The sequence below is a fragment of the Mya arenaria genome, chromosome 17, assembly GCF_026914265.1.
Source record: "Mya arenaria isolate MELC-2E11 chromosome 17, ASM2691426v1".
Classification (NCBI taxonomy): Eukaryota; Metazoa; Mollusca; class Bivalvia; order Myida; family Myidae; genus Mya; species Mya arenaria.
The window spans coordinates 46,118,559-46,144,220 of NC_069138.1; the positions used below are offsets into that span (position 1 = coordinate 46,118,559).

Genomic DNA, 25,662 nt, shown 5'->3' on the forward strand with positions numbered 1-25,662 from the left:
CCCCTAGGATCAAGGTCAAGGTTACTATTAATAGAAAAAAGGTTGGTATTGAATAACTTAAGTAAGGGTCCACATATTGTGACCAAACTTGGTATATAGGAAGAGTTTATAGAGAATTTTCCTGAGAATGTGTTTTGGGCCTCGAGAGTTATGGTCTAGGTCAAGGTCACTGTTGCTAAAAATAGAAATATGGTTAGTACTGAATAACTCAAGTAAGGGTTAACATAGTATGACCAAACTTGGTATATAGGACAATTTATGCAGAGCTTTCATGGATTGCCTTTTGGCCCCCTAGGGTCAAGGTCACTGTTTCTAAAAATAGATTACTGTTTCAGGTATGGTTGACATACTGTGACCAAACTTGATATGTAGGAAGAGTTTATACAGAAATTCCATGGGATTGTGTTTGGGGCCCTTAGGATCAAGGTCACTGTTACAAAAAATAGAAGAAAGCAGTTGAAATTGAATCTCTTCAGCCAATCATTAAAAACCTGGTTTTGTCACATCGCGATTCTTGTTCACTTTTTAATTTGATTGTTTTATTGCTTTTGACAGGCACATATTACATCGTTATTGTATTCACTTCTAAGTCAAAGCTGCATTGTCGAGCGCGCTGTCTTACAACAGTTCTTGTTTTGTATATAACATTTATTTGGGCAAATAACTGGGACCATTTGCATAAAAAGATATATCTTAACTTAGGTCACTTTTTATAGTCAAATTAAAAGTATAAATATTTTTAAAATAAAAACTATGCATATTAAATGAAATTAATACAAAAATTATAAAGCTTTTCAGATTTTATCAAGTTATGATTACATATGACATAAAGAGAGATACTTAACCTAAGAAGATGGCGTTAGGAAATGACTTACATTTTTAGCTCACCAGAGCACAAGGTGAGCTTTTGTGATCAGTCTTTGTCTGTTGTCCGTCCGTCAGTCCGTCCGCACAAGAATGGGTATATATTGGGTACAAATTCCTGCATTACTTATAGAAGATATATTTTTTTAGGTAGTGCTTGTTGGTTTAGGTTAGTTAGGGTTAGTAGGGCATTAGTGGGTATATTTTTATAATGGGAGTAATGGGAAAGTACCTAACAAAGGTTGATATGTGAGAACGTCCCTCAGTCCGTCCGTCTGTCTGTCTGTCCGTCAACAATTGCTTAAAAAACATCTCCTCTGAAACTACCAAATTCAATTGAACTTCATAGGAAGCTTCCTTGGGTGTCCCTCTACAAAATACAACAAGGGGTCACGATAAGCAACAACAACAACAATCTGGCCAACTTCCTGTTTTGCTTTAAAAAGCATCTCCTCTGAAACTACCTATCCAAATTCAATGAAACTTTACAGGAAGCTTCCTTAGGTGACCCTCTACAAAAATACAACAAGGTTCACGATTGATTAACAACAACAACAAAATGGCGACTTTCTGTTTTGCTTTAAAAAGCATCTCCTCTGAAACTATCAGTCCAAATTCAATGAAACTTTACAGGAAGCTTCCTTGGGTAACCTTCTACAAAAATACAACAAGGGGTCTCGGTTGATCAACAACAACAACAATCTGGCCAACTTCCTGTTTTGCTTTAAAAAACATCTCCTCTGAAACTACCAGACCAAATTCACTGAAACTTCATTGCATGACCCTCAACAAAAATACAACACAAGGCATTGAGATTGGTCAACAACAAAATGGCCGACTTACTGTTTTGCTTTAAAAAAAACATCTCTGAAACTACCAGGCCAAATTCAATGAAGCTTTACAGGTAGCTTCATTGCATGACCCTTTACAAATATAAAACAAGGCATCATCATCAGTCAAGAAATGTTTAAATTGCAACATTTTTATTGATGCTTTATCACAGAGTTGTTCTTAGGTGAGCGTTTTAGGGCTATCGTGGCCCTCTTGTTTTTTGAATACCGGCTCATTTCTTAACTTTAGACGATTTTCATAGTCAAATTAAAGCAAAAGTATAAATATTTTAAACATAAAAATATGTTTATTCAATAAAATCAACATAAATAAAGCATTTCATATATTATTAATTTATTATTACTGTTGCATGCATATGACCTAAAGTAAGATACTGAACTTAGGAAAATGACTTACATTTTTTTGTGAATACCAACCCAGTTCTTTTTATATTCTTTTGTTTCATAAATGCCATTGCAATCATTAAATAATGTAAATATATTAAGTAAAATTGTGTGTAGAAATTCTTTTTATATCGGGGTTCTTAAGTCAGGATTGAGATGTTTTACATTCAGACTATTATACAGTTGTCAAGATTGTTTTTTGCTCCGATTTGCATCAATTCAGAAGGAATGTTAATCAATAAGGAAATTGATTTGGGTCTGGAAAAATATGTGAGCTACAACAAATGTTCATTGACCTTGTGCATCTAAAAGTGGAAACTATGGTGCATGAAGAATTCATATTACAGCTATTTTGTTGTCTTCCTGTCACAAGTCATATATTTCCCATCTGCTGTTTTTCAAAAGGAATTAATCAAGCCGTATTTCTATGTGTCTATTCTTTCTTTTTCAGAAAAAGCGTGAAGACCTGGAACTGTTTGAGATTCCGGTAAAGGACATCACGTTTGCTGAACTCCAACAAATGAAGGTCTTTATCATTGTTGTTGTTGTTTTGGAAATTGCTTCAATTATGGATTAGTATCTTAAGTTGATACACATTTTATTTTGCCAGACATGTGGTCCCAATTTCTCAATACATCTTAAGGTCCCTTATAATAGGACTAAGCTAAGCTAAATGGAATAGTGTGTGAGTATATTATGCACATTCTGAAAAGGTTTTGGACATTAAAAGGATTTTTTATGATAATTATGATCAACTAATGTTTTGCTCCGCTATTCCAAGAATAAGGAGAGCTTTACGACTACTACTAGTGACTTAAAAGAAATATAATTTCACTTTTTTCTTAGATTTTACCCGTTTCATTTTGAAAATAGAAATATAAACACATTCAATGCCCGGAAAAAAATGCACTAATGTAATTTTGCTTCCGGTATGACGCCATTTGGTTGTATTTTCACATGGTTTTCTTTTAAAATACCAATTTAATTTTGTTTTTGTTAAATCATAAGCATGAAATAAAAAAAATAAAAATATGTTTGTTTCAGTGTAAGAAACCTGGCAAAATCACTCGTGAAATCACTTTGGTGTTCACTCGATGATATGTATGGCATATCTTAAACGGAAACAAACAATTAACCTCTTTATGTTACCAGTGACAGTTTGTACATGTATTTTAAGACCCATTTCTCTAGCTTTATAAATAAATAAGTTATGTACCTTTGATGTCTAAAAGAACAACAAGAGATTGTTGACTTGGCCTTGAGGTCTCTTTTAAAGAAAATAAAATTTACATAAGTTTTCGTGTTTGGTCAGAATTAAAACATATGATGCAACATTCTTTGTGGCCTACGGTCATTACTGACTTCGCTTTTGAGAATGTGTAACTAAATTTAATTTTGAAAAGTTTGCTAAAATTTTCAAGTTATGAATTTCCCAAACATTTTACCTGTGAAGAAAATGAGAAATTGACAATTAGCTATCTTAGAGTGCATGAGGAAACGCAGAGCATTATCAATTGAATACTGGGGATATAGCCAGACGCTGTTGATGGTGTTCGTGTGACTATTTGACCTATGAGAACATTTCAAGAATTTAGCAAATGATGATGATTTTAAAAGGTGTTTATAATGAAATATGATTTCAAAGGCATCAGGGACCATTATCACATTCTTACTTACCTTTGTTTTTCCTTAAAACATGCCCTATGTTGACATTTTATAAATGTATATATAGTGCTTTATGGATATCAAACTCACTTTATAATGCCACTCCATTGAACAGTTTATTTTTGGTGAGAACATATGTTCATCAAATTTCCTGGGATAAGTTATTCTTTAGTTTAAATGATCACTTATTCCTTAGATTAAATGATCAGTGGTTTAAAGGATCAATTATGCCTTATGTTCAACAAGCTGTCTTATTTTTCAAGGATCAGTGAAGTTTTTTAGTGGTCTTCATTCTATTTTGTAAACTACCCACTAACTGGGCCAGCCACTGTTTATAGCTTCTGCCTCACCCGATTAAAATCAATAATGGCTGACTGATGATTTATTGAAATAAATGTATTGGAAAACTGGAGAAATACTGCCATCTCATTGGACAAAATATTATAAATATTGACCACTAAATAAGGTTTATCTGACTACTATCTGGTTAATAGCACTTAGTACTGAAATACATGACCACTGACCACCCCCCTGTTGCTATTAAGAAAAGTCTTGTTCATATAAACGCTTTTTTATGCACAGTGGGTGAATATACACATATAACCTAGTAAAACATAATTATGTAACAGTATTATTTTAAAGTTATTCCATTTTTATTTATTTGTAGAATACTTGGACAATGGTTTATTTAAGATATAAAATTGAAGTGTATTCTAATGTAAGTTTAGTTTTGACTTAAGTCCTTTTCAAGGATCAGTTAATTCTTCCCTAGTTTATTTTTTTCCATCATATATGGATCAATCAATCCTTAGTTTAACGTTTCATTCAATATTCATTAGGATCAGTTATTCCTTAGTTTAGCAACTCATCCAATATTCAAGGATTTTATTCCTTTCTTAAAGATGCACTCTTACTCCCAAATATGATGTACCACAATTAATTCAATTGTTTTAATTTACTGGAAAGGATGAATAAATATTGAAAACAATGGTTCTTAATTATGAAGGATACTGTGTTTAATTAGGAAGAAAGGTGCAGAAAACACGGTATTTCTACCTTATGAGACGGCATTTGATCACTGTAAATCTTTTAGGAACAACAAGTCATTTAATATTTGTGTTTTTTCAGCATTAATTTCGTGGTGTCAGTCTTGTTATCAGTTATTAATGTTTTCCATAAAAGCGTTTTTAGTAAATAATTAAAGGTTTATCAGTCAAAATATATGTTTGTTATACATGTGTATGTATTGATTTTGAATATGAGTGTCACTTTAAAGGATTTGTCCAATTTTCAAGGATCTTACCATGTAATAACAATCTTAAATATATACATGATTTTTTATTATCATCCCATTATGGCTTGTTTTTCTTTGAGTTGGTCTCTAAATGGGAAATGGGAATGTTCTATAATGAGTTCATAAAAACTGTGAATTATGGCCTTCTACAGCTTGTTTGTGACAATAATGATAATATTTATACCTGACCTACCATCCTTCTTTGGTATAATGCTCATTTTAGCTGCTGTGTTCTTAAAGTCACTTTTTCTCATAGATTACCTGGTAAACTTTTAAAAATAGAATTCTTGAAAGACAAATTTAAAGAAAAAAACAACAAAACAAATACTAATATCTTTTTTTAAATAAATCAAAATCTAAAAATCAGTAAACAGTATAGTCTATATAAGAAATACATTATACAAATAAATAGAAAAAAAGATCCTTTATAAAATTGTTTCTGAAATTTTGACTATATTGAAAGCCCTCACTTTGATACTTGGTGAATATAAAAATGCAAACTTTATTTCTTAATATAGACCATAATATTACATATAATTCTGCAATAATATCATTTAGATTTCAGTAAATCAATGAATTGCATAAAAGCTGTTTTTGTGGACTTAAACTACATGATCTAACTAAATAATAATTTCCATTTGTTGCAGTTGTCACACCCTGCCTCCACACCAGAGTATAAATATGGTAAGAAACAGTTTGATTGCTAGCTAGAGTGGCTGATATGTGGTTTAGTTGATGGCTAGCTAGAGTGACTGATATGTTGTTTTGTTGATTGCTAGCATGAGTGGTTGATATGTGGTTTAGTTGATGGCTAGCTAGAGTGACTGATATGTTGTTTAGTTGATTGCTAGCTAGAGTGGTTGATATGTGGTTTAGTTGATGGCTAGCTAGAGTGACTGATATGTTGTTTAGTTGATTGCTAGCTAGAGTAGCTGATATGTGGTCTAGTTGATTGCTAGCTAGAGTGGCTGATTTGTGGTCTAGTTGATTGCTAGCTAGAGTGGTTGATATGTGGTCTAATTGATTGCTAGCTAGAGTGGCAGATATGTGATCTAGTTGATTGCTAGCTAGAGTGGTTGATATGTGGTCTAGTTGATTGCTAGTTAGAGTGGCTGATATGTTGTTTAGTTGATTGCTAGCTAGAGTGGCTGATATGTGGTCTAGTTGATTGCTAGCTACAGTGGCTGATGTGTGGTCTAGTTGATTGCTAGCTAGACTGGCAGATATGTGATCTAGTTGATTGCTATCTAGAGTGGATGATATGTGGTCTAGTTGATTGCTAGCTAGAGTGGCTGATATGTGGTTTAGTTGATGGCTAGCTAGAGTGACTGATATGTTGTTTAGTTGATTGCTAACTGGAGTAGCTGATATGTGGTCTAGTTGATTGCTAGCTAGAGTGGCTGGTTTGTGGTATAGTTGATTGCTAGCTAGAGTGGTTGATATGTGGTCTAATTGATTGCTAGCTAGATTGGCAGATATGTGGTCTAGTTGATTGCTAGCTAGAGTGGCTGATATGTGGTCTAGTTGATTGCTAGCTAGAGTGGCTGATATGTGGTCTAGTTGGTTGCTAGCTAGAGTGGCTGACATGTGGTCTAGTTGGTTGCAAGCTAGAGTGACAGATATGTGGTCTAGTTGATGGAAAGCTAGAGTGGATAATATGTGGTCTAGTTGGTTGATAGCTAGAGTGGGTGATATGTGGTCTAGTTGATTGCTAGCTAGAGTGGCTGATATGTGGTCTAGTTGATTGCTTGCTAGAGTGGCTTATATGTGGTCTAGTTGATTGCTAGCTAGAGTGGCTTATATGTGGTCTAGTTGATTGCTAGCTAGAATGGCTGATATGTGGTCTAATTGATTGCTAGCTAGAGTGGCAAATATGTCGTCTAGTTGATTGCTAGCTAAAGTGGCTGATATGTGGTCTAGTTGGTTGCTAGCTAGAGTGGCTGATATGTGGTCTAGTTGATTGCAAGCTAGAGTGGCTTATATGTGGTCTAGTTGATGCTAGCTAGAGTGGCTGATATGTTGTCTAGTTGATTGAAAGCTAGAGTGGATAATATGTGGTCTAGTTGGTTGCTAGCTAGAGTGGCTGATATGTGGTCTAGTTGATTGAAAGCTAGAGTGGATAATATGTGGTCTAGTTGGTTGCTAGCTAGAGTGGCTGATATGTGGTCTAGTTGATTGCTAGCTAGAGTGGCTTATATGTGGTCTAGTTGATTGCTAGCTAGAGTGGCTGATTTGTGGTCTAGTTGATTGCTAGCTAGAGTGTCTGATATGTGGTCTAGTTGATTGCTAGATAGAGTGGATGATATGTGGTCTAGTTGATTGCTAGCTAGAGTGGGTGATATGTGGTCTAGTTGATTGCTTAATAGAATAGAAGCTATGTGGTCTAGTTGATTATTAGCTAGAGTGGATGATATGTGGTCTAGTTGATTACTCGCTAGAGTGGATGATTTTTGGTATAGTTGATTGCTTAGCTAGAGTGGCTGATATGTGGTCTAGTTGTTTGCTATCTAGAGTGGATGATATGTGGTCTAGTTGATTGCTAGCTAGAGTGGCTGACATGTGGTCTAGTTGGTTGCAAGCTAGAGTGGCAGATATGTGGTCTAGTTGATGGAAAGCTAGAGTGGATAATATGTGGTCTAGTTGGTTGCTAGCTAGCGTGGGTGATATGTGGTCTAGTTGATTGCTAGCTAGAGTGGCTGATATGTGGTCTAGTTGATTGCTCGCTAGAGTGGCTTATATGTGGTCTAGTTGATTGCTTGCTAGAGTGGCTTATATGTGGTCTAGTTGATTGCTAGCTAGAATGGCTGATATGTGGTCTAATTGATTGCTAGCTAGAGTGGCAAATATGTGGTCTAGTTGATTGCTAGCTAAAGTGGCTGATATGTGGTCTAGTTGGTTGCTAGCTAGAGTGGCTGATATGTGGTCTAGTTGGTTGCAAGCTAGAGTGGCTGATATGTGGTCTAGTTGATGCTAGCTAGAGTGGCTGATATGTTGTCTTGTTGATTGAAAGCTAGAGTGGATAATATGTGGTCTAGTTGGTTGCTAGCTAGAGTGGCTGATATGTGATCTAGTTGATTGAAAGCTAGAGTGGATAATATGTGGTCTAGTTGGTTGCTAGCTAGAGTGGCTGATATGTGGTCTAGTTGATTGCTAGCTAGAGTGGCAGATATGTGGTCTAGTTGATTGCTAGCTAGAGTGGCAGATATGTGGTCTAGTTGATTGCTAGCTAGAGTGGCAGATATGTGGTCTAGTTGGTTGCTAGCTAGAGTGGCTGATATGTGGTCTAGTTGATTGTTAGCTAGAGTGGATGATATGTGGTCTAGTTGATTACTCGCTAGAGTGGATGATATTTGGTATAGTTGATTGCTAGCTAGAGTGGCTGATATGTGGTCTAGTTGTTTGCTAGCTAGAGTGGCTGATATGTGGTCTAGTTGATTGCTAGCTAGAGTGGCTGACATGTGGTCTAGTTGGTTGCAAGCTAGAGTGGCAGATATGTGGTCTAGTTGATGGAAAGCTAGAGTGGATAATATGTGGTCTAGTTGGTTGCTAGCTAGAGTGGGTGATATGTGGTCTAGTTGATTGCTAGCTAGAGTGGCTGATATGTGGTCAAAATGATTGCTCGCTAGAGTGGCTTATATGTGGTCTAGTTGATTGCTAGCTAGAGTGGCTTATATGTGGTCTAGTTGGTTGCTAGCTAGAGTGGCTGATATGTGGTCTAGTTGATTGCTAGCTAGAGTGTCTGATATGTGGTCTAGTTGATTGCTAGCTAGAGTGGATGATATGTGGTCTAGTTGATTGCTAGCTAGAGTGGGTGATATGTGGTCTAGTTGATTGTTAAATAGAATAGAAGCTATGTGGTCTAGTTGATTGTTAGCTAGAGTGGATGATATGTGGTCTAGTTGATTACTCGCTAGAGTGGATGATATTTGGTATAGTTGATTGCTAGATAGAGTGGCTTATATGTGGTCTAGTTGTTTGCTAGCTAGAGTGGATGATATGTGGTCTAGTTGATTGCTAGCTAGAGTGGCTGCTATGTGGTCTAGTTGATTGCTTGCTAGAGTGGATGATATGTGGTCTAGTTGATTGCTAGCTAGAGTGGCTGATATGTGGTCTAGTTGTTTGCTAGCTAGAGTGGATGATATGTGGTCTAGTTGATTGCTAGCTAGAGTGGCTGATATGTGGTCTAGTTGTTTGCTAGCTAGAGTGGATGATATGTGGTCTAGTTGATTGCTAGCTAGAGTGGCTGATATGTGGTCTAGTTGATTGCTCGCTAGAGTGGATGATATGTGGTCTAGTTGATTGCTAGCTAGAGTGGATGATATGTGGTCTAGTTGATTGCTCACTAGAGTGGCTGATATGTGGTATAGTTGATTGCTAGCTAGAGTGGATGATATGTGGTCTAGTTGATTGCTAGCTAGAGTGGATGATATGTGGTCTAGTTGATTGCTAGCTAGAGTGGGTGATATGTGGTATAGTTGATTGCTAGTTAGAGTGGCTGATATGTTGTATTGTTGATTGCTATCTAGAGTGGCTGATATGTGGTCTATTTGATTGCTAGCTACAGTGGCTGATGTGTTGTCTAGTTGATTGCTAGCTAGACTGGCAGGTATGTGATCTAGTTGATTGCTCGCTAGAGTGGATGATATGTGGTCTAGTTGATTGCTAGCTAGAGTTGCTTATTTGTGGTCTAGTTGATTGCTAGCTAGAGTGGCTAATATGTGGTCTAGTTGATTGCTAGCTAGAATGGCTTATATGTGGGCTAGTTGATTGCTAGCTAGAGTGGCAGATTTGTGGTCTAGTTGATTGCTAGCTAGAGTGGCTGATATCTGGTCTACTTGATTGCTAGCTAGAGTGGCTGATATGTTGTCTAGTTGATTGTTAGCTAGAGTTGCTGATATGTGGTCTAGTTGATGCTAGCTAGAGTGGCAGATATATGGTCTAGTTGATAGCTAGAGTGGCTAATATGTGGTCTGGTTTGGTTGTTAGCTGGATTGACTTCTTGTTTATTGTAAATGATAAGAATATAGATGAGTTCCAATACTCCTACAAGTATCAAATCACATTGATATGTCCTAAGAGACAATTCTCCTTGCCAATAAGTGTGCTGACTCCAGCTGTTTTGCTATGAAGACAAATGGGACTGTCAGATCCAGAGCTATCAGTTGCTGACCCGTTCCCTCACTAATGTGTCCCTGACAGGCCGTTTGTATCTGAAACCCTCTAATATGTCTGTCTGAGCTTTCTTGGTCATATAAGTGGCTATTCTGCCTGCATTTGTCATTTCTAGGATTAATTCAAAGAAATATAAGATGTTACTACGAATAGATGTCTAGTCCAACATTACGAGTGTAACTTAATTGTAGCTGCATGATGTTGCCATTTTCTTCTATTATGAATATCTTGTTGAAAGCGATTGAGAACTGTCTCAAGATGGTATGTACTTTCAAGCAGCAATATATCAATTTTGAAAAAAATCCAATATCATAAATATGTTCAGCCATTAACTGCTCTCATTCAAAGTTGTCTGTTGGCAAATTCATACTCTGCAACATTAAACAATTAATATGATCATAGACATAAGTATTTGTCATAATGTATCAATGTATATGACAGTGGGAATACTGTTGAACCAGAGTACATTCCCATTCCTTGAACAATAAAATAACATTCTACTCTGTAGATATACATACAGTCAAATTCCGTTGGGTCGAACTTGCTTGGCTGGATTTCCTCATTGGCTCGAACTTTTTGTTAAGGACCGATTTTGTTTCAACTGAATGCAATCATAAACGCTTGGAACAAATTTTAATAGGCTCGAGCTATTTTTGCCAGTCCCTGGAAGTTTGAGTCAACGGGGTTGAACTGTACGGGCTTTAGCATTTACCCATTATACATGTATGTTATAGAGGGAATACAGGACGATGATGTTGAACCAGAGGACACCCAACCATTCCCGTCTCTTGAACAAGTCTTCCGCTCAGTTGATATACATACGGGCTTCAACATCGAGATCAAGTACCCGCAAGCTAAAGTGGTGAGTACCAGGTGCTCTATTTAACTATTAGAGACGTTATGGAATACTACTTCTGGACCTGTGGCATACTTTCTGAGCGCTATTTAATAACTAAACATAGTGCAAGTTTAAGATGATATATACAAAAGCACAAACAAATTGATTTATGCCAGTATCAGTCAGCCATCAAGTACAAACTTACAGAGAAATATCTCAAATGAAACTTTGTCTGCTTGGTTTTACATAGATGTGTAGCTACATTTACATACTCAAGTCATATTTTGCAACTGCTCTATTTTCTGCCATTGATCTTAATCTTAATTAAGCATAATTCGAGTGATTTCATTGGGTTAATAATCTATAATCAATTAACCAATACATACAGAAAGGAGTTACTGAGGCCTGTCTTAAATCATAAGACAAACTGAAATGGTAAGGTTTTTCACTGTATTTAGTTGTATTTTTATCTAACCCTGCAACACTAGTTTTCTAAGGTGGTATATACAAGTTCAGTTTAGGGCAAAATTCCCCCTACAAAACCCCCCTTCACCAAGTTTTGCCAAGGCATTGAGAATCCCCCCATACTTTTAAACTTTGTTGTAATGTTTTTGAGAAGAAATTAATGTTGTGAAATGAAATAAAATGGGAACAATGTTTATTGTTCAGAAGCCAAGGGGACTTCGGCATTAGACAAGGGGGTTTTGGACACTAATTTGTCCTCCATGCAATATTACTGGAAGGTTTCCACTCGCTTTTTCCCCGCCTGACCTGCTTGTAATAAGTAGCATTTAATGAGAAGTGGCAACGGTGGCATGCTACCATTATAGCTTGTGTCTTGGTAGAATGGTCCATTTCAATCCTTCAAAGAATTTCCCCTTGTCATCCAAACATGCTTTGAGCAGTGAATTCCAGTCAGAAAATGCCTCTGTAAACTCTTCTTTTAGTATGATGTTTTTAAACATGTATAGTGCACTCCCATCAGCACTGCACCTATCTAAACAATCCTGTCTGCAAAGATGCATATTCATTTTGGATTTGTGGTTGAATTAAAGAGTGTACAATGCTTTCTGGCAAATGTGCACATACTTTGCACTTTTTATGCCCCCACAAAGTGGCGGCATATAGGGTTGCCCTTGTCCGTACGTACGTACGTACGTACGTACGTCCCGAAGATTGTTTCCGATCTAATTCTTGAAAACCGTTTGTCCAATCCTCACCAAACTTTAAACACATGTTTGTGACCATAATATCTTGATCAAGTTCGATAGTCATGGAAATCGCTTTAGTCATTTAGGAGTTACGGCCCTTTTTTGCCAAAAATACTTCAAAAATATATGTTTCCAATCTAATTCTTGAAAAGTATGTGTCCAATATTCACCAAACTTTACATACATGATTGTGACCATAATATCTTGATCAAGTTCGATAGCCATGGAAATCGCTTTTGTCATTTAGGAGTTACGGCCTTTATTTGAAAAAAGACTTGAAAAATATGTCCCGAAGATTGTTTCCGATCTAATTCTTGAAAACTGTTTGTCCAATCCTCACCAAACTTTTAACACATGTTTGTGACCATAATATCTTGATCAAGTTCGATAGCCATGGAAATCGCTTTAATCATTTAGGAGTTAGGGCCCTCAGATTATCCTGAATAATCATTATGGCTTATTTTCTGTGACAAAAAATCGAAGTGGGGGCATCCGTGTCCTATGGACACATTTCTAGTTTAATTTTGTAAAATCAAAAACACTGCTTTTACAAGTTTAACCCTGGCATGACATCATCCTCTATCTTTACTAATAAAACATTCCTTGTTAAAGCATTTTATTCAAACTAGCATTTTTTAACTGAAAAGCACTGAGTAATTTTTTTGTAAGAAATGTATATTTGTATTTTATTTAATTCTGGGAATACGCATTCACTGCATTAGAGACTTTAGAATGAATCAAAATTCTGGATTTTCCCTCCTCCAGGGGTTATTGCATGTATGAGGCTGTGTGTGTGTGTTTTTCTTCCATATTTTGTTCACTGGCGCTTCATTTCCCATATATTAGGATGAATTGACGCTTTGTACAAATAATATAACACAAATTGGCCTTGACAAATATGAACTGTCATCTGGGGGATTGTCATTCATTCCCAATGATAATAACATATTCATATATGACTCTCCTGTTTTATTTTTTAATGAGAAATATTATTGTTTTTAGTGCATAATAATGGCCCTATACGTGTAGCCTATTTAGGAAAGATTCTAGCCTTCAACAAGCCTGTCTCTCAATTAACACTTGTATATTATCCCACAGAGTTGAAGAGGTTACAATATGGGAATTCTCAAATTATCTTCTATATCTGTGAAAGGAACTTCATCGATACTTTAACTATATTTCTCTGGGATCCTGAATGGACGCCACCAACTGAAATCAAGTCTCCCTTCTAAAGTCAAGAGTCACTTCAAAATATTGTCAATTTATCTTCTGCTAAAGTCAATGGATAGTATGGCTATTTTACAGAAGAATTACAAAGAATTTCACATGGCCGATTGTGTAAAAGGGCTATAAAGTGTATGATAGTCATTTTAAAAATCACATAAAGCTTGGAGTCCTTATCATATGGATGAAATAATATTAGTACAAATCATGTGTTTGAAAAACAGGATTACTTGGTTACATGTTATGGCAATTTAATAATTATTTTTGACACCTTGAGATGTTAACATCTCCTGTATGCCGATTTGCTTTCATCAAAAATATAAAGAATTTAGAATATAAAGAGACAGTTTATTAAATTTACGTCACAATAAGACAGGAAGATTATAATTACAGATCACTTTATAATGTAAAATCGAAACGCTAATGACAACGATACAATTACCATAATATCATTAATGAACACTTTCTAGTTTGTTGATTTAAGTGGCCTGCTGGCATAATCCAAATGATAACAAGATCAACACTTCAATTTACATGTATATTTTTATGCGATGATTTGTGATCCGAACATATCTGAAGATGTTGCAATCATCAGAAAATATTCACTATTGCCGAAAGGCAGTTTATTTAAGGAATGATAGTTGAAGTGTAAATATAAGGCAGCTAATTGTTAATTGTCTCTCATCAAAAAAAACATGTGGTACGTACACTTAAATGTTGGCAATGTTTTCCTGAATTTTGTCCACTTTTTGCGAAGACTAATATATATATATTGGACAAATAAAAAACGTTGGCAGTCCATTGGAGGGTTTTGACAAGATTATCTTAAGAACAGATTTTCTATGGCCATGAGCATAATTTTGTTATGATTGACTTTCAGGATGGCTCTGGGAAGATCAAGGACTATTTTGACTTGAATCGTTTCGTGGACATCATTTTGTCCGACGTCTTCAAAAACCATGGTGGACGAAGGATTGTGTTTTCCAGCTTTGAGCCAGATATCTGTTCCATGTAAGACCTTTCAGCTTGTTTACTTTTTCAAAGTGTTGTTAGTGCCTGTGTGCCATCTTTGTGTCACTGATTGTTGTTTTCATTATTTAAATGGTTAAATGCTGGTTATAACTTGTTTGTGTGTGTTTGTGTGTTTTGTGTTTAATCTTGAAACCAATGTTTGATGCCTGTGGTACAATTCAATTTATTTGAATCAGAGGCTTGATCAAAATTATGGTGCCATGCCAATTGGTCCATTTTGTTGGCAATGTTATCCAATAGATGCATTTCCAGTATTAATGATTTAATATATGATCACATATAATTCTTGACCATGAAACTAATTGACCAGTAGATGACCCATATATTTTTAGCTTGACTACTCAAAGAATAAGGAGAGCTACACTAATCACCTTAGCATTTCCAACCTTCTTAATTAAGTAAGATTATAAGTATCTTCCATGGCCGTGAGTGTAAGATAGGTTCATCCCGACCCTAGCGTAGGGTGTTTTGCGGAAACAAGGTTTACCGAGTTTCCGCAAAACACCCATCGCGAGGGTCGGGATAAACCTATCTTACATAAGCGGCTATTGTAGATGCTTTTTCTCCCACCTCAGTTATACAAAATTAAGTAAAAATGTATTTTTTGCTGGAACACTTTTGTGCGTAGTAAAAATAATGTGTATGGATATTTGATAATTCGTGGTTGTCACGGATATGCGCGCATTGATTCAGATTATGTTAATAGTCAAATCGGTCTTAAAATAGTCCTGATCGGGGTGGAGCATTATTTCTTGAAAGGTGCGTGAAAAAAAATTTATGGCGACATTTGAAGCGAGAAATAGTTAATTAGCATTCTAAATATTGACACAAGACAATGTTTCTATGATGCTACAGACGACAGTCTTCAACAAGGGAGGTAATTACAATGTGGTGACCATTAAAAAGGAGTTCTATACGGGCATTTTATCTTCGCCCATGGGCAAGATAAGAATTTCTAGCATGGTTAAATTATTGGATCTACTTATCTGAGGAGGGAGAAAACTCTATCTAGTGATAACTCTATCTTGTATATAATACTTAATAACTCTGGCTGCGGTTGTACATGTAAACACATATAAGTCAATAACTCAGCAACTACTTGAAGTTTTGCATTGAAACTTTGTACAATTTATGTTTGCAAGTGATGTTTTAATAAATGTACATTGTTGAGAATTTAGCGATAAACATCTCTGTATTTGGCTATCCAAAACAAACAAAATTTTCTTGATGTTTAAATATAAAACATTTTTTTGTTTTTATGTTTTGTAATAACAGTAAACAAGTAAAAACAATTTTTTTGCATAAGATGTTTTAATAAATGCACATTGTCAATAAGTTTGTGATAAACATGGCTGTGTTTGGCTGTTAAAAAAAAAAAAATCTTCCTGGTGCTTTAATAAATATTTATAACATTTCTGCCTAGTTTTTATGTTTTGTAATAACAGTAAACAAGTAAAAAAATAAATGTTTTGCAAATGATGTTTTAATAAATGAGTAGTGTCGACAATTTTGCGATAAACAACGCTGTATTTGGCTGTCTCATAGAAAATCTTCTTGATCCTTTTATAACAAACAACTAAAGTACAAAAATGAGATTCTCTTGCTTAAACCACTGGCTAACTTGTGCTGTCTTCAATCATGTCTTTTTTTTAGAGAGATTCAACAATTGATTACATTTTTATTATTGTTCATTCATGCTAATTTTATTTGTTAAATTGTGATGAATTATTCCCATGGTTTTCAATTGACAAGAATTACATGTAAATTAGCATTCTAAATTAGAAATTAAGGCCTGTAGATTTTCTGTCGCCTCCATGTTTCCCGAATGCCTTGTAGGATTTTAATGAAACTTCTTTATGCTTTGTTTCTATATTTCAAGCGAGACTACCATGGGAATATGACTTACAAGAGAATAGGATAATTCATTACACCATCCATTGAAATCATGGTGAAATGATCAGTCTGTTTCACTGCCATGTCCCCTCTTTATAAATAAAATATTTCATTTGCAGAATTCTAGTCTTTTAATAAAATTAAAAATTTCATGATTTTTTTTGGACAAAATAGAAGAATCACGAAAGTATAGAAATATTTTTACATTTTTCTTCAAATAACACTGAAACAAAATTGTATCATGAAATAGTGTTTTAGGTATTACTAACATTTATTTCATATGAATCTTTTATTTGAATGGGGCATAGCAAAATTATGCTGTTAACATTATTTCAGGTTACGACTGAAGCAGAACGTGTTTCCGGTGTTGTTTCTTTCCCAGGCCGATACTTCGAGATATGTTCCGTATGCTGGAATTCGTACACAGTCTGTTGTCATGGCAACTGAGTTTGCTCTTAGTGCTGGACTGCTGGTATGATTTATTTCTGTTTATATTAGCTTCTTTATTGTGTAGGAACCTGAAAGCTGAAAAGAATCACTTTTTGAGTCAAAGTGAAGCCAAGAAAAAGTCCCTGGTAGAATTCTAATCCATGAACTCCCAGTTACACTGAACAACACTTATATCACTGCACCATTTTAACAATGCTTGGGGTCTCATCCAAAACTTTATAGATGACCTAAACCACTACTCCACGCTAACCCTGGTGGGGATCTTTGTTAAATAACCTTATTGGTGACAAAGGAACACCTTTACCAATCCACCACTCTCACCCTGGTGGGAATCTAAAGTCTGTGACCTCATGGGTGACAGGGGGAGACTTAACCCCTGCACCACTCTCACCCTGGCGGGAATCTAAAGTCTGTGACCTCATGGGTGACAGGGGGAGACTCAACCCCTGCACCACTCTCACCCTGGCGGGAATCTTAAGTCTGTGACCTCATGGGTGACAGGGGGAGACTCAACCCCTGCACCACTCTCACCCTGGTGGGAATCTAAAGTCTTTGACCTCATGGGTGACAGGGGGAGACTCAACCCCTGCACCACTCTCACCCTGGCGGGAATCTAAAGTCTGTGACCTCATGGGTTACAGGGGGACACTTAACCCCTGCACCAGTCTCACTCTCTTAACCCCTGCACCACTCTCACTCTCTTAACCCCTGCACCACTCTCACTCTCTTAACTCCAGCACCACTCTCACTCTCTTAACTCCTGCACCACTCTCACTCTCTTAACTCCTACACCACTCTCACTCTAGTGAGGATCTTATTGGTAACAGGGGGATACCTTTACCTCCTCATGGCTAAAAGGGGTACACCACTTCACCACTCTAAGCCTGGTGAGTATCTAATATGCTACCTCATTTGTGACAGGGGGATACCTACCTCCACTCAACTTTCACGCAGGTGGGAATCGAATCTATAACCTCATGAGTGATAGGGGGACACCTATGCCACTTCACCACTCACACTGGTTTGGGATCTAACCTGCTACCTCTCATTGATGACAGGGGGACACTTATACTACTACACAACTCTCACCCTTGTGGAGATCTTAGATCTTACATACCAACACAACTCTCACCCTGGTGGGGATCTTAGATCTTACATGCCAACACAACACTCTCACCCTGGTGGGGATCTTAGATCTTACATACCAACACAACACTCTCACCCTGGTGGGGATCTTAGATCTTACATACCAACACAACTCTCACCCTGGTGGAGATCTTAGATCTTACATACCAACACAACTCTCACCCTTGTGGAGATCTTAGATCTTACATACCAACACAACTCTCACCCTGGTGGGGATCTTAGATCTTACATACCAACACAACTCTCACCCTGGTGGAGATCTTAGATCTTACATACCAACACAACTCTCACCCTTGTGGAGATCTTAGATCTTACATACCAACACAACTCTCACCCTGGTGGGGATCTTAGATCTTACATACCAACACAACACTCTCACCCTGGTGGAGATCTTAGATCTTACATACCAACACAACACTCTCACCCTGGTGGGGATCTTAGATCTTACATACCAACACAACACTCTCACCCTGGTGGAGATCTTAGATCTTACATACCAACACAACACTCTCACCCTGGTGGAGATCTTAGATCTTACATACCAACACAACTCTCACCCTGGTGGGGATCTTAGATCTTACATGCCAACACAACTCTCACCCTTGTGGAGATCTTAGATCTTACATACCAACACAACACTCTCACCCTGGTGGGGATCTTAGATCTTACATACCAACACAACTCTCACCCTGGTGGGGATCTTAGATCTTACATGCCAACACAACACTCTCACCCTGGTGGGGATCTTAGATCTTACATACCAACACAACTCTCTCACCCTGGTGGAGATCTTAGATCTTACATACCAACACAACTCTCACCCTGGTGGGGATCTTAGATCTTACATACCAACACAACACTCTCACCCTGGTGGGGATCTTAGATCTTACATACCAACACAACTCTCACCCTGGTGGGGATCTTAGATCTTACATACCAACACAACACTCTCACCCTGGTGGAGATCTTAGATCTTACATACCAACACAACTCTCTCACCCTGGTGGGGATCTTAGATCTTACATACCAACACAACTCTCACCCTGGTGAGATCTTAGATCTTACATACCAACACAACTCTCACCCTGGTGGAGATCTTAGATCTTACATACCAACACAACTCTCACCCTGGTGGGGATCTTAGATCTTACATACCAACACAACACTCTCACCCTGGTGGGATCTTAGATCTTACATACCAACACAACACTCTCACCCTGGTGGAGATCTTAGATCTTACATACCAACACAACACTCTCACCCTGGTGGAGATCTTAGATCTTACATACCAACACAACACTCTCACCCTGGTGGAGATCTTAGATCTTACATACCAACACAACACTCTCACCCTGGTGGAGATCTTAGATCTTACATACCAACACAACACTCTCACCCTGGTGGGGATCTTAGATCTTACATACCAACACAACACTCTCACCCTGGTGGAGATCTTAGATCTTACATACCAACACAACTCTCTCACCCTGGTGGAGATCTTAGATCTTACATACCAACACAACTCTCTCACCCTGGTGGGGATCTTAGATCTTACATACCAACACAACACTCTCACCCTGGTGGGGATCTTAGATCTTACATACCAACACAACACTCTCACCCTGGTGGGGATCTTAGATCTTACATACCAACACAACACTCTCACCCTGGTGGAGATCTTAGATCTTACATACCAACACAACACTCTCACCCTGGTGGAGATCTTAGATCTTACATACCAACACAACACTCTCACCCTGGTGGGGATCTTAGATCTTACATACCAACACAACACTCTCACCCTGGTGGGGATCTAATTAAGCTGCCTCATTGGTGACAGGTGGACACCACTACAGAAATTACACCACTACAAACCCTGGTGGTGATATAATTTGCTACCTGATGGGTGACAGTGGAACACTTTTTTTATTCCACTACACTACTCAAGTACAGCTGAAGCACAGGTCTAGATCTTGTTTGCTAATTCATGGGTGATGAATGATTCACCTTTACCACTTACTACACCACTATTTTAAAACTACCTTTGTTTGCCTAAAGCCTCCTCAAATTTATTACGCTATCAAAAGAATGAATGCAGAACCATGAATATTGAGTTGTGTGAAACAATAAACTAATGTATAAAATGAATACAGATTTATTTTTGTATGTTTTTGTGTTTTTTTCTTTATTTTTTTACTATTAATAAAAGTAAAGAAGTTGTGTACTCCATGCTCTTAAGGCAGTGCATATGAAAGCCAGGTGGGGGAAAACAACAGTATATTTGTAAACAGGGCGATGCTGTGTGATCGAAAACTGTAGACTTTGTTACCTTATATGGTCCAGCCACGTCAATGTTTGGTCATTTGTTTTTCTTCATGCTAATAAGACTTCCCGCAAACTTGCTGAAGGTAGGGTATAACAGCTTTTGTGTTCAAATTTAGGAAACATCCAGATCAACGTAATGTTGTACGCAATATCACCACAAACTGTGGTATGTACCAGTGTCATAAGTCAAATGAAGAATCTGCTAATTATTAGGCTGCTGTGAGTGCTTCAAATACTGAGTGCATTATGTTTGGGATGTTAAATGTTGTTTTTTTGTACACTTGTATGTGTGTTTGAAAGTATTATGATTAGGGATGCAAACGAATGGCAAAATTGATATTCGAATATTTGGTAATTCTTTTGATCAAATATTCGAATATTCGATCACAGGCAAGATTGTCTAAAAACTTCTATATTGCATCGATCATTTGCGTTCCAAATAATGACATTTGCCGAATAATTTTATTGATGTCGGATTGTATGACGTCGTCTGTAATACGTGTAGTGGCTTTATTGTGCAATTTCAAAATAACTTTGCATATGTTATCTAGAATAATACTAGTATGTCATATTGTTTCATTACAAAAACTACGTCGATATATCAAAAGTCAAGGTCATGGCATCTTCACCGTTGCAAACGGTCTGGTTTCCGTCGACTTGTTATTATTTTGTACCTATCTTTCGTTTGTTACTTGTTTTTATACCAATAAAGATAAAGAAAACCACATATTTGGATTTTAACTAGTATATTGTGAAATATTTTAAATAATAATGCTATTATTAGGATAACAAAATTATATACATGTACATTCTATATTACACAAAACACTTTGAATTTAATTCATAAACAAGAATAATAAACAGTTGCTTTAAATAACATACATCACATATGTCGGCTTGCTTCACTACCAACTTAGTCTTAGAATCCCTTTGATATCACCCAAGCTATTTATTCGTCAATGTCACAGGTCACCTTATTCTTATTTAGAAAGATAATCTTGTCTACAAGTTCGTTTTGTTGCTTACTCTCATTTTCATTTTTTGCACTAGGATGTTTTCCTTTCACATGATTCCATAGATTTGTGGTAGTTCCCAAGTACGTAAGACTAACACTGCACAACTTGCACGACACTGTTTTCTTGTCTACAGACCGCGTGAAATAATTCCAAACTTCAGATGAAGCAGGCATTTTGTCGATTATTTTGTTTACGTGTATTTGTTATATTTATTTCCGAACAGTTCGAGAGAGCTTATTCACAAGGAATGATGGACATCAAATTTTATGCGCATTATATTCAGTGCGATTTTAGCTACATTGCTCAGTTTAATTGACATACAAAAGAAATATTTTGTGTTATTGCTGACATGACGAACCCTTAATTGGCATCGTTTAAAATAGGTTCCAATCCCCTTTCAACTTTATTTATTTCATTGCCGCTAATTGGCAGGGGACGGCACACGTAAAATTATTTGTTTATTTCGCCATGATGATGGGCCTTAATTGACACTTGACGCGCCACTGTATATTGTCTAGATGCTCGCACCTCGATAATTGGTGACATGCGTGGGTGTATTGATGAAACGATGGTAAATTAGAGCGTTTTAATCTTTAAATATAAATGTTAAATAAATGTTCAAGATGGAACAAAATTTAGAAAAAAAGTAGAAAATAAACGAATATTCGAATACCGATTTTAATATTCGAATACCATTCTTTTGATCGAATATTCGAATATTCGTTTGCATCCCTAATTATGATTAATCTAAATTTAATGCTGGGAAACGTTGTGAATCCCTTGAGTACAGTGTAAGCATAAGAATGTCCTATTTAAAGTATCCTTTAAGCTAGTTAAAGCTCTTATGACCACAGTTGCTTGATTTTTTAATGAATGAGAGTATAGCTACCAGTATCAGGTACATATTTTTTTATTGCATAATTATACCCCCCGAAAAACGAAGTATATTTGAGTTACCTTTTGGTTGGTTGGTCTGTTGGTCGGTCCATTGCAATTTTCCTTGTCCGGATGATAACTTGAAAAGTATTGGGTTAAATTAAATTAAACTTCATATGATAATAGAACATAATGAGAGGAAGTGCAATGTGCAAGAACCATAACTCTTTTTTTCTATTTACAGAGTTATTGCCCTTTGTTACCTTTTCATGTCCGGAGCATAACTTGAAAACTACTCGATGGAATTTAATTTAACATCATACAATGGTGGAGCACAACAAGAGGAAGTGCAGTGAACAAGAACCATAACTGTTTTTCAGCTAATAAGTTATTGCTATTTGTGGTAACTTTTTCTTGTCTAAAGCATAACTTTAAAACTACTGGATGGGATTGAAATAAAACTTGGTATATAGATAGATGGCAATAAGAGGAAGCGCAGTGCACAAGCATCATAACTCTTTCATGTGTATTAAGCTACATGTAGCACCCCCTAATGAAAACCTCCTCTTGAAACTCTTCAATTTCAATGCTGTAGCCTATGTTGTAATTAGCATATTTCTACAAGTTCTTTTTTAGGGTTTCACGGTAGCTGTTTAAATCGACCCAGAAGCATTTTTTTTTCATTTTTTTTCAGTAGCTAACATTATTTACAGAAACAGTAATTAGCACAGAGTTATTGCCCTTTGTTACTTTTCCTTGTCCGGTGCATAACTTGAAAACTATAATGGTAAAGCACAACGAGAGAAAGTGCAGTGTACAATAACAACAACTATACATCTACACCACTCGCACACTGGTGGGGTTTTGATCTGCTGCCTTATGGGTGATGTGGGGAGGTCAGAGTATCTTAACTACTTCACCATGTTTTCAAAACTACAATTGTTTAACTAAAGACTCCACAGATTTATAATTCTATCTAAGAATGAATGCATAACCATAAATCCAGTTCTTGCTAGAAACATGATACTAAGGAACAAAATTAATACAGGTAAACTATATCTTTATCAGTCATTTGCGTTCTTTTTCTTGAAGATTAAAAGAACAAAAGTAGTTGTGTACTTCTTGGTTTTTGCAAGTAAATGCCATGTGCGAAAAGACAAAAAGTATGTGTGAAAACAGGGCGATGCTGTGCGACAAAATACTTTTACAGTACAATACCCTTTAACCAAATACTTGTTTACTTTGATATATCTTACATGTTCCAGCCATGTGAATGTTTGGTCACATGGTAGTTGCTTCTTTCTGATAAATAACCCATACTTGCGAAAGGTTTGGTTTAACAGCTTTTGTGTTGAAAAGGAAACTCCCCAAAAAACTGATATTGTCTGATTTCTACCAGTGTGGTCATATGAATATTCTGCTACCTTTTGTTACTTTAATATGAATGTTTTTAGTACTGAATGAATTATCAATATGTTTGGGTGTTCAAGTTCACATTTGTATGTTTGTAATGTAAATCAATTGCTTGGAATTATTATGAGTCCCATGAATGCAGTGTCAGCATTGAAGTGATCGATTTAAGGTAACCAGATGATTCACAAATAATAAGGCAAGTTAAGGCTCATGAGGCAAGTTAAGGCTCATGTCAGGCAAGTTAAGGTTCATGAGGCAAGTTAAGGCTCATGAGGCAAGTTATGACTCATGTCAGGCAAGTTAAGGCTCATGGGGCAAAAGGCTCATGAGGCAAGTTATGGCTCATGTCAGGCAAGTTAAGGCTCATGGGGCAAAAGGCTCATGAGGCAAGTTATGGCTCATGTCAGGCAAGTTAAGGCTCATGAGGCAAAAGGCTCATGAGGCAAGTTATGGCTCATGATGCAAGTTATGGCTCATGTCAGGCAAGTTAAGGCTCATGAGGCAAGTTAATGCTCATGATGCAAGTTATGGCTCATGTCAGGCAAGTTAAGGTTCATGAGGCAAGTTAAGGCTCATGATGCAAGTTATGGCTCATGTCAGGCAAGTTAAGGTTCATGAGGCAAGTTAAGGCTCATGATGCAAGTTATGGCTCATGATGCAAGTTATGGCTCATGTCAGGCAAGTTAAGGTTCATGAGGCAAGTTAAGGCTCATGATGCAAGTTAAGGCTCATGATGCAAGTTATGGCTCATATCAGGCAAGTTAAGGTTCATGATGCAAGTTATGGCTCATGTCAGGCAAGTTAAGGTTCATGAGGCAAGTTAAGGCTCATGATGCAAGTTATGGCTCATGTCAGGCAAGTTATGGTTCATGTCAGGCAAGTTAAGGCTCATGATGCAAGTTATGGCTCATGTCAGGCATGTTAAGGTTCATGAGGCAAGTTAAGGCTCATGATGCAAGTTATGGCTCATGACAGTCAAGTTAAGGCTCATGAGGCAAGTTAAGGCTCATGATGCAAGTTATGGCTCATGTCAGGCAAGTTAAGGTTCATGAGGCAAGTTATGGCTCATGATGCAAGTTATGGATCATGTCAGGCAAGTTATGGCTCATGTCAGGCAAGTTAAGGCTCATGATGCAAGTTATGGCTCATGATGCAAGTTATGGCTCATGTCAGGCAAGTTAAGGCTCATGAGGCAAGTTATGGCTCATGAAGCAAGTTATGGCTCATGATGCAAGTTATGGCTCATGTCAGGCAAGTTAAGGCTCATGAGGCAAAAGGCTCATGAGGCAAGTTATGGCTCATGATGCAAGTTATGGCTCATGTCAGGCAAGTTAAGGCTCATGAGGCAAGTTAAGGCTCATGATGCAAGTTATGGCTCATGAGGCAAGTTATGACTCATGTCAGGCAAGTTAAGGCTCATGAGGCAAGTTTAGGCTCATGTCAGACAAGTTAAGGCTCATGAGGCAAGTTAAGGCTTGTATTATAGTTAACGTCTTTGTACAAGCACACTACTGTATTTATCCTAATCCTAATAGACCTGCAAGGTGTGCATCAAATTTAATCTCCTTTGTGCTTAATTATGACCCAAACATACCTAATTGTTTATAGAAGTACTTTTGTGTAACTTGATGTCGTTGGTTACACGTCGTTGAAAGACGTCAGCATGTACTATTGTGACATTGAAACTATTGTTGATTAAGCTGAATTTTAACAAGTTTTAATTCCAGTCAGGCAAGTCCCAGAATCAGACAATATACTAACAAAAAGGCTTTTCTGGCGCATAGAAGAAGAAATATGTTTTTTGTTAGACCTATGTATAAAGTGCACTATTAAATAGGCCTGTCATTAATGTATAGTTCAGTGAACTTCTAGATTTTGAAAAAAATGGATTGTTTTTTCATGACAAAAGTTCACCAAATGCCGTGACAAAAAGTATGTGTGAAAGCAGGGCGATGCTTTGTGGCAAAATACTTGTTTACTTTGATATCTTATTTGGTCCAGCCATGTG

General features: G+C 36.8%; 1 protein-coding gene across 2 annotated transcripts in view; it reads left to right on the forward strand.

The window, feature by feature from the left end:
• Positions 1-25,662, forward strand: part of LOC128223699 (glycerophosphocholine phosphodiesterase GPCPD1-like) — a 58,370-nt gene that overhangs the window by 26,012 nt on the left and 6,696 nt on the right. For both annotated transcript variants that reach the window (XM_052933015.1, XM_052933016.1), the window contains 5 exons: positions 2,551-2,625; positions 5,706-5,742; positions 10,965-11,092; positions 14,384-14,514; positions 16,765-16,900. In XM_052933015.1, coding sequence (XP_052788975.1) covers positions 2,551-2,625; positions 5,706-5,742; positions 10,965-11,092; positions 14,384-14,514; positions 16,765-16,900 — 507 coding nt within the window. The remainder of the gene's footprint in view (positions 1-2,550; positions 2,626-5,705; positions 5,743-10,964; positions 11,093-14,383; positions 14,515-16,764; positions 16,901-25,662) is intronic.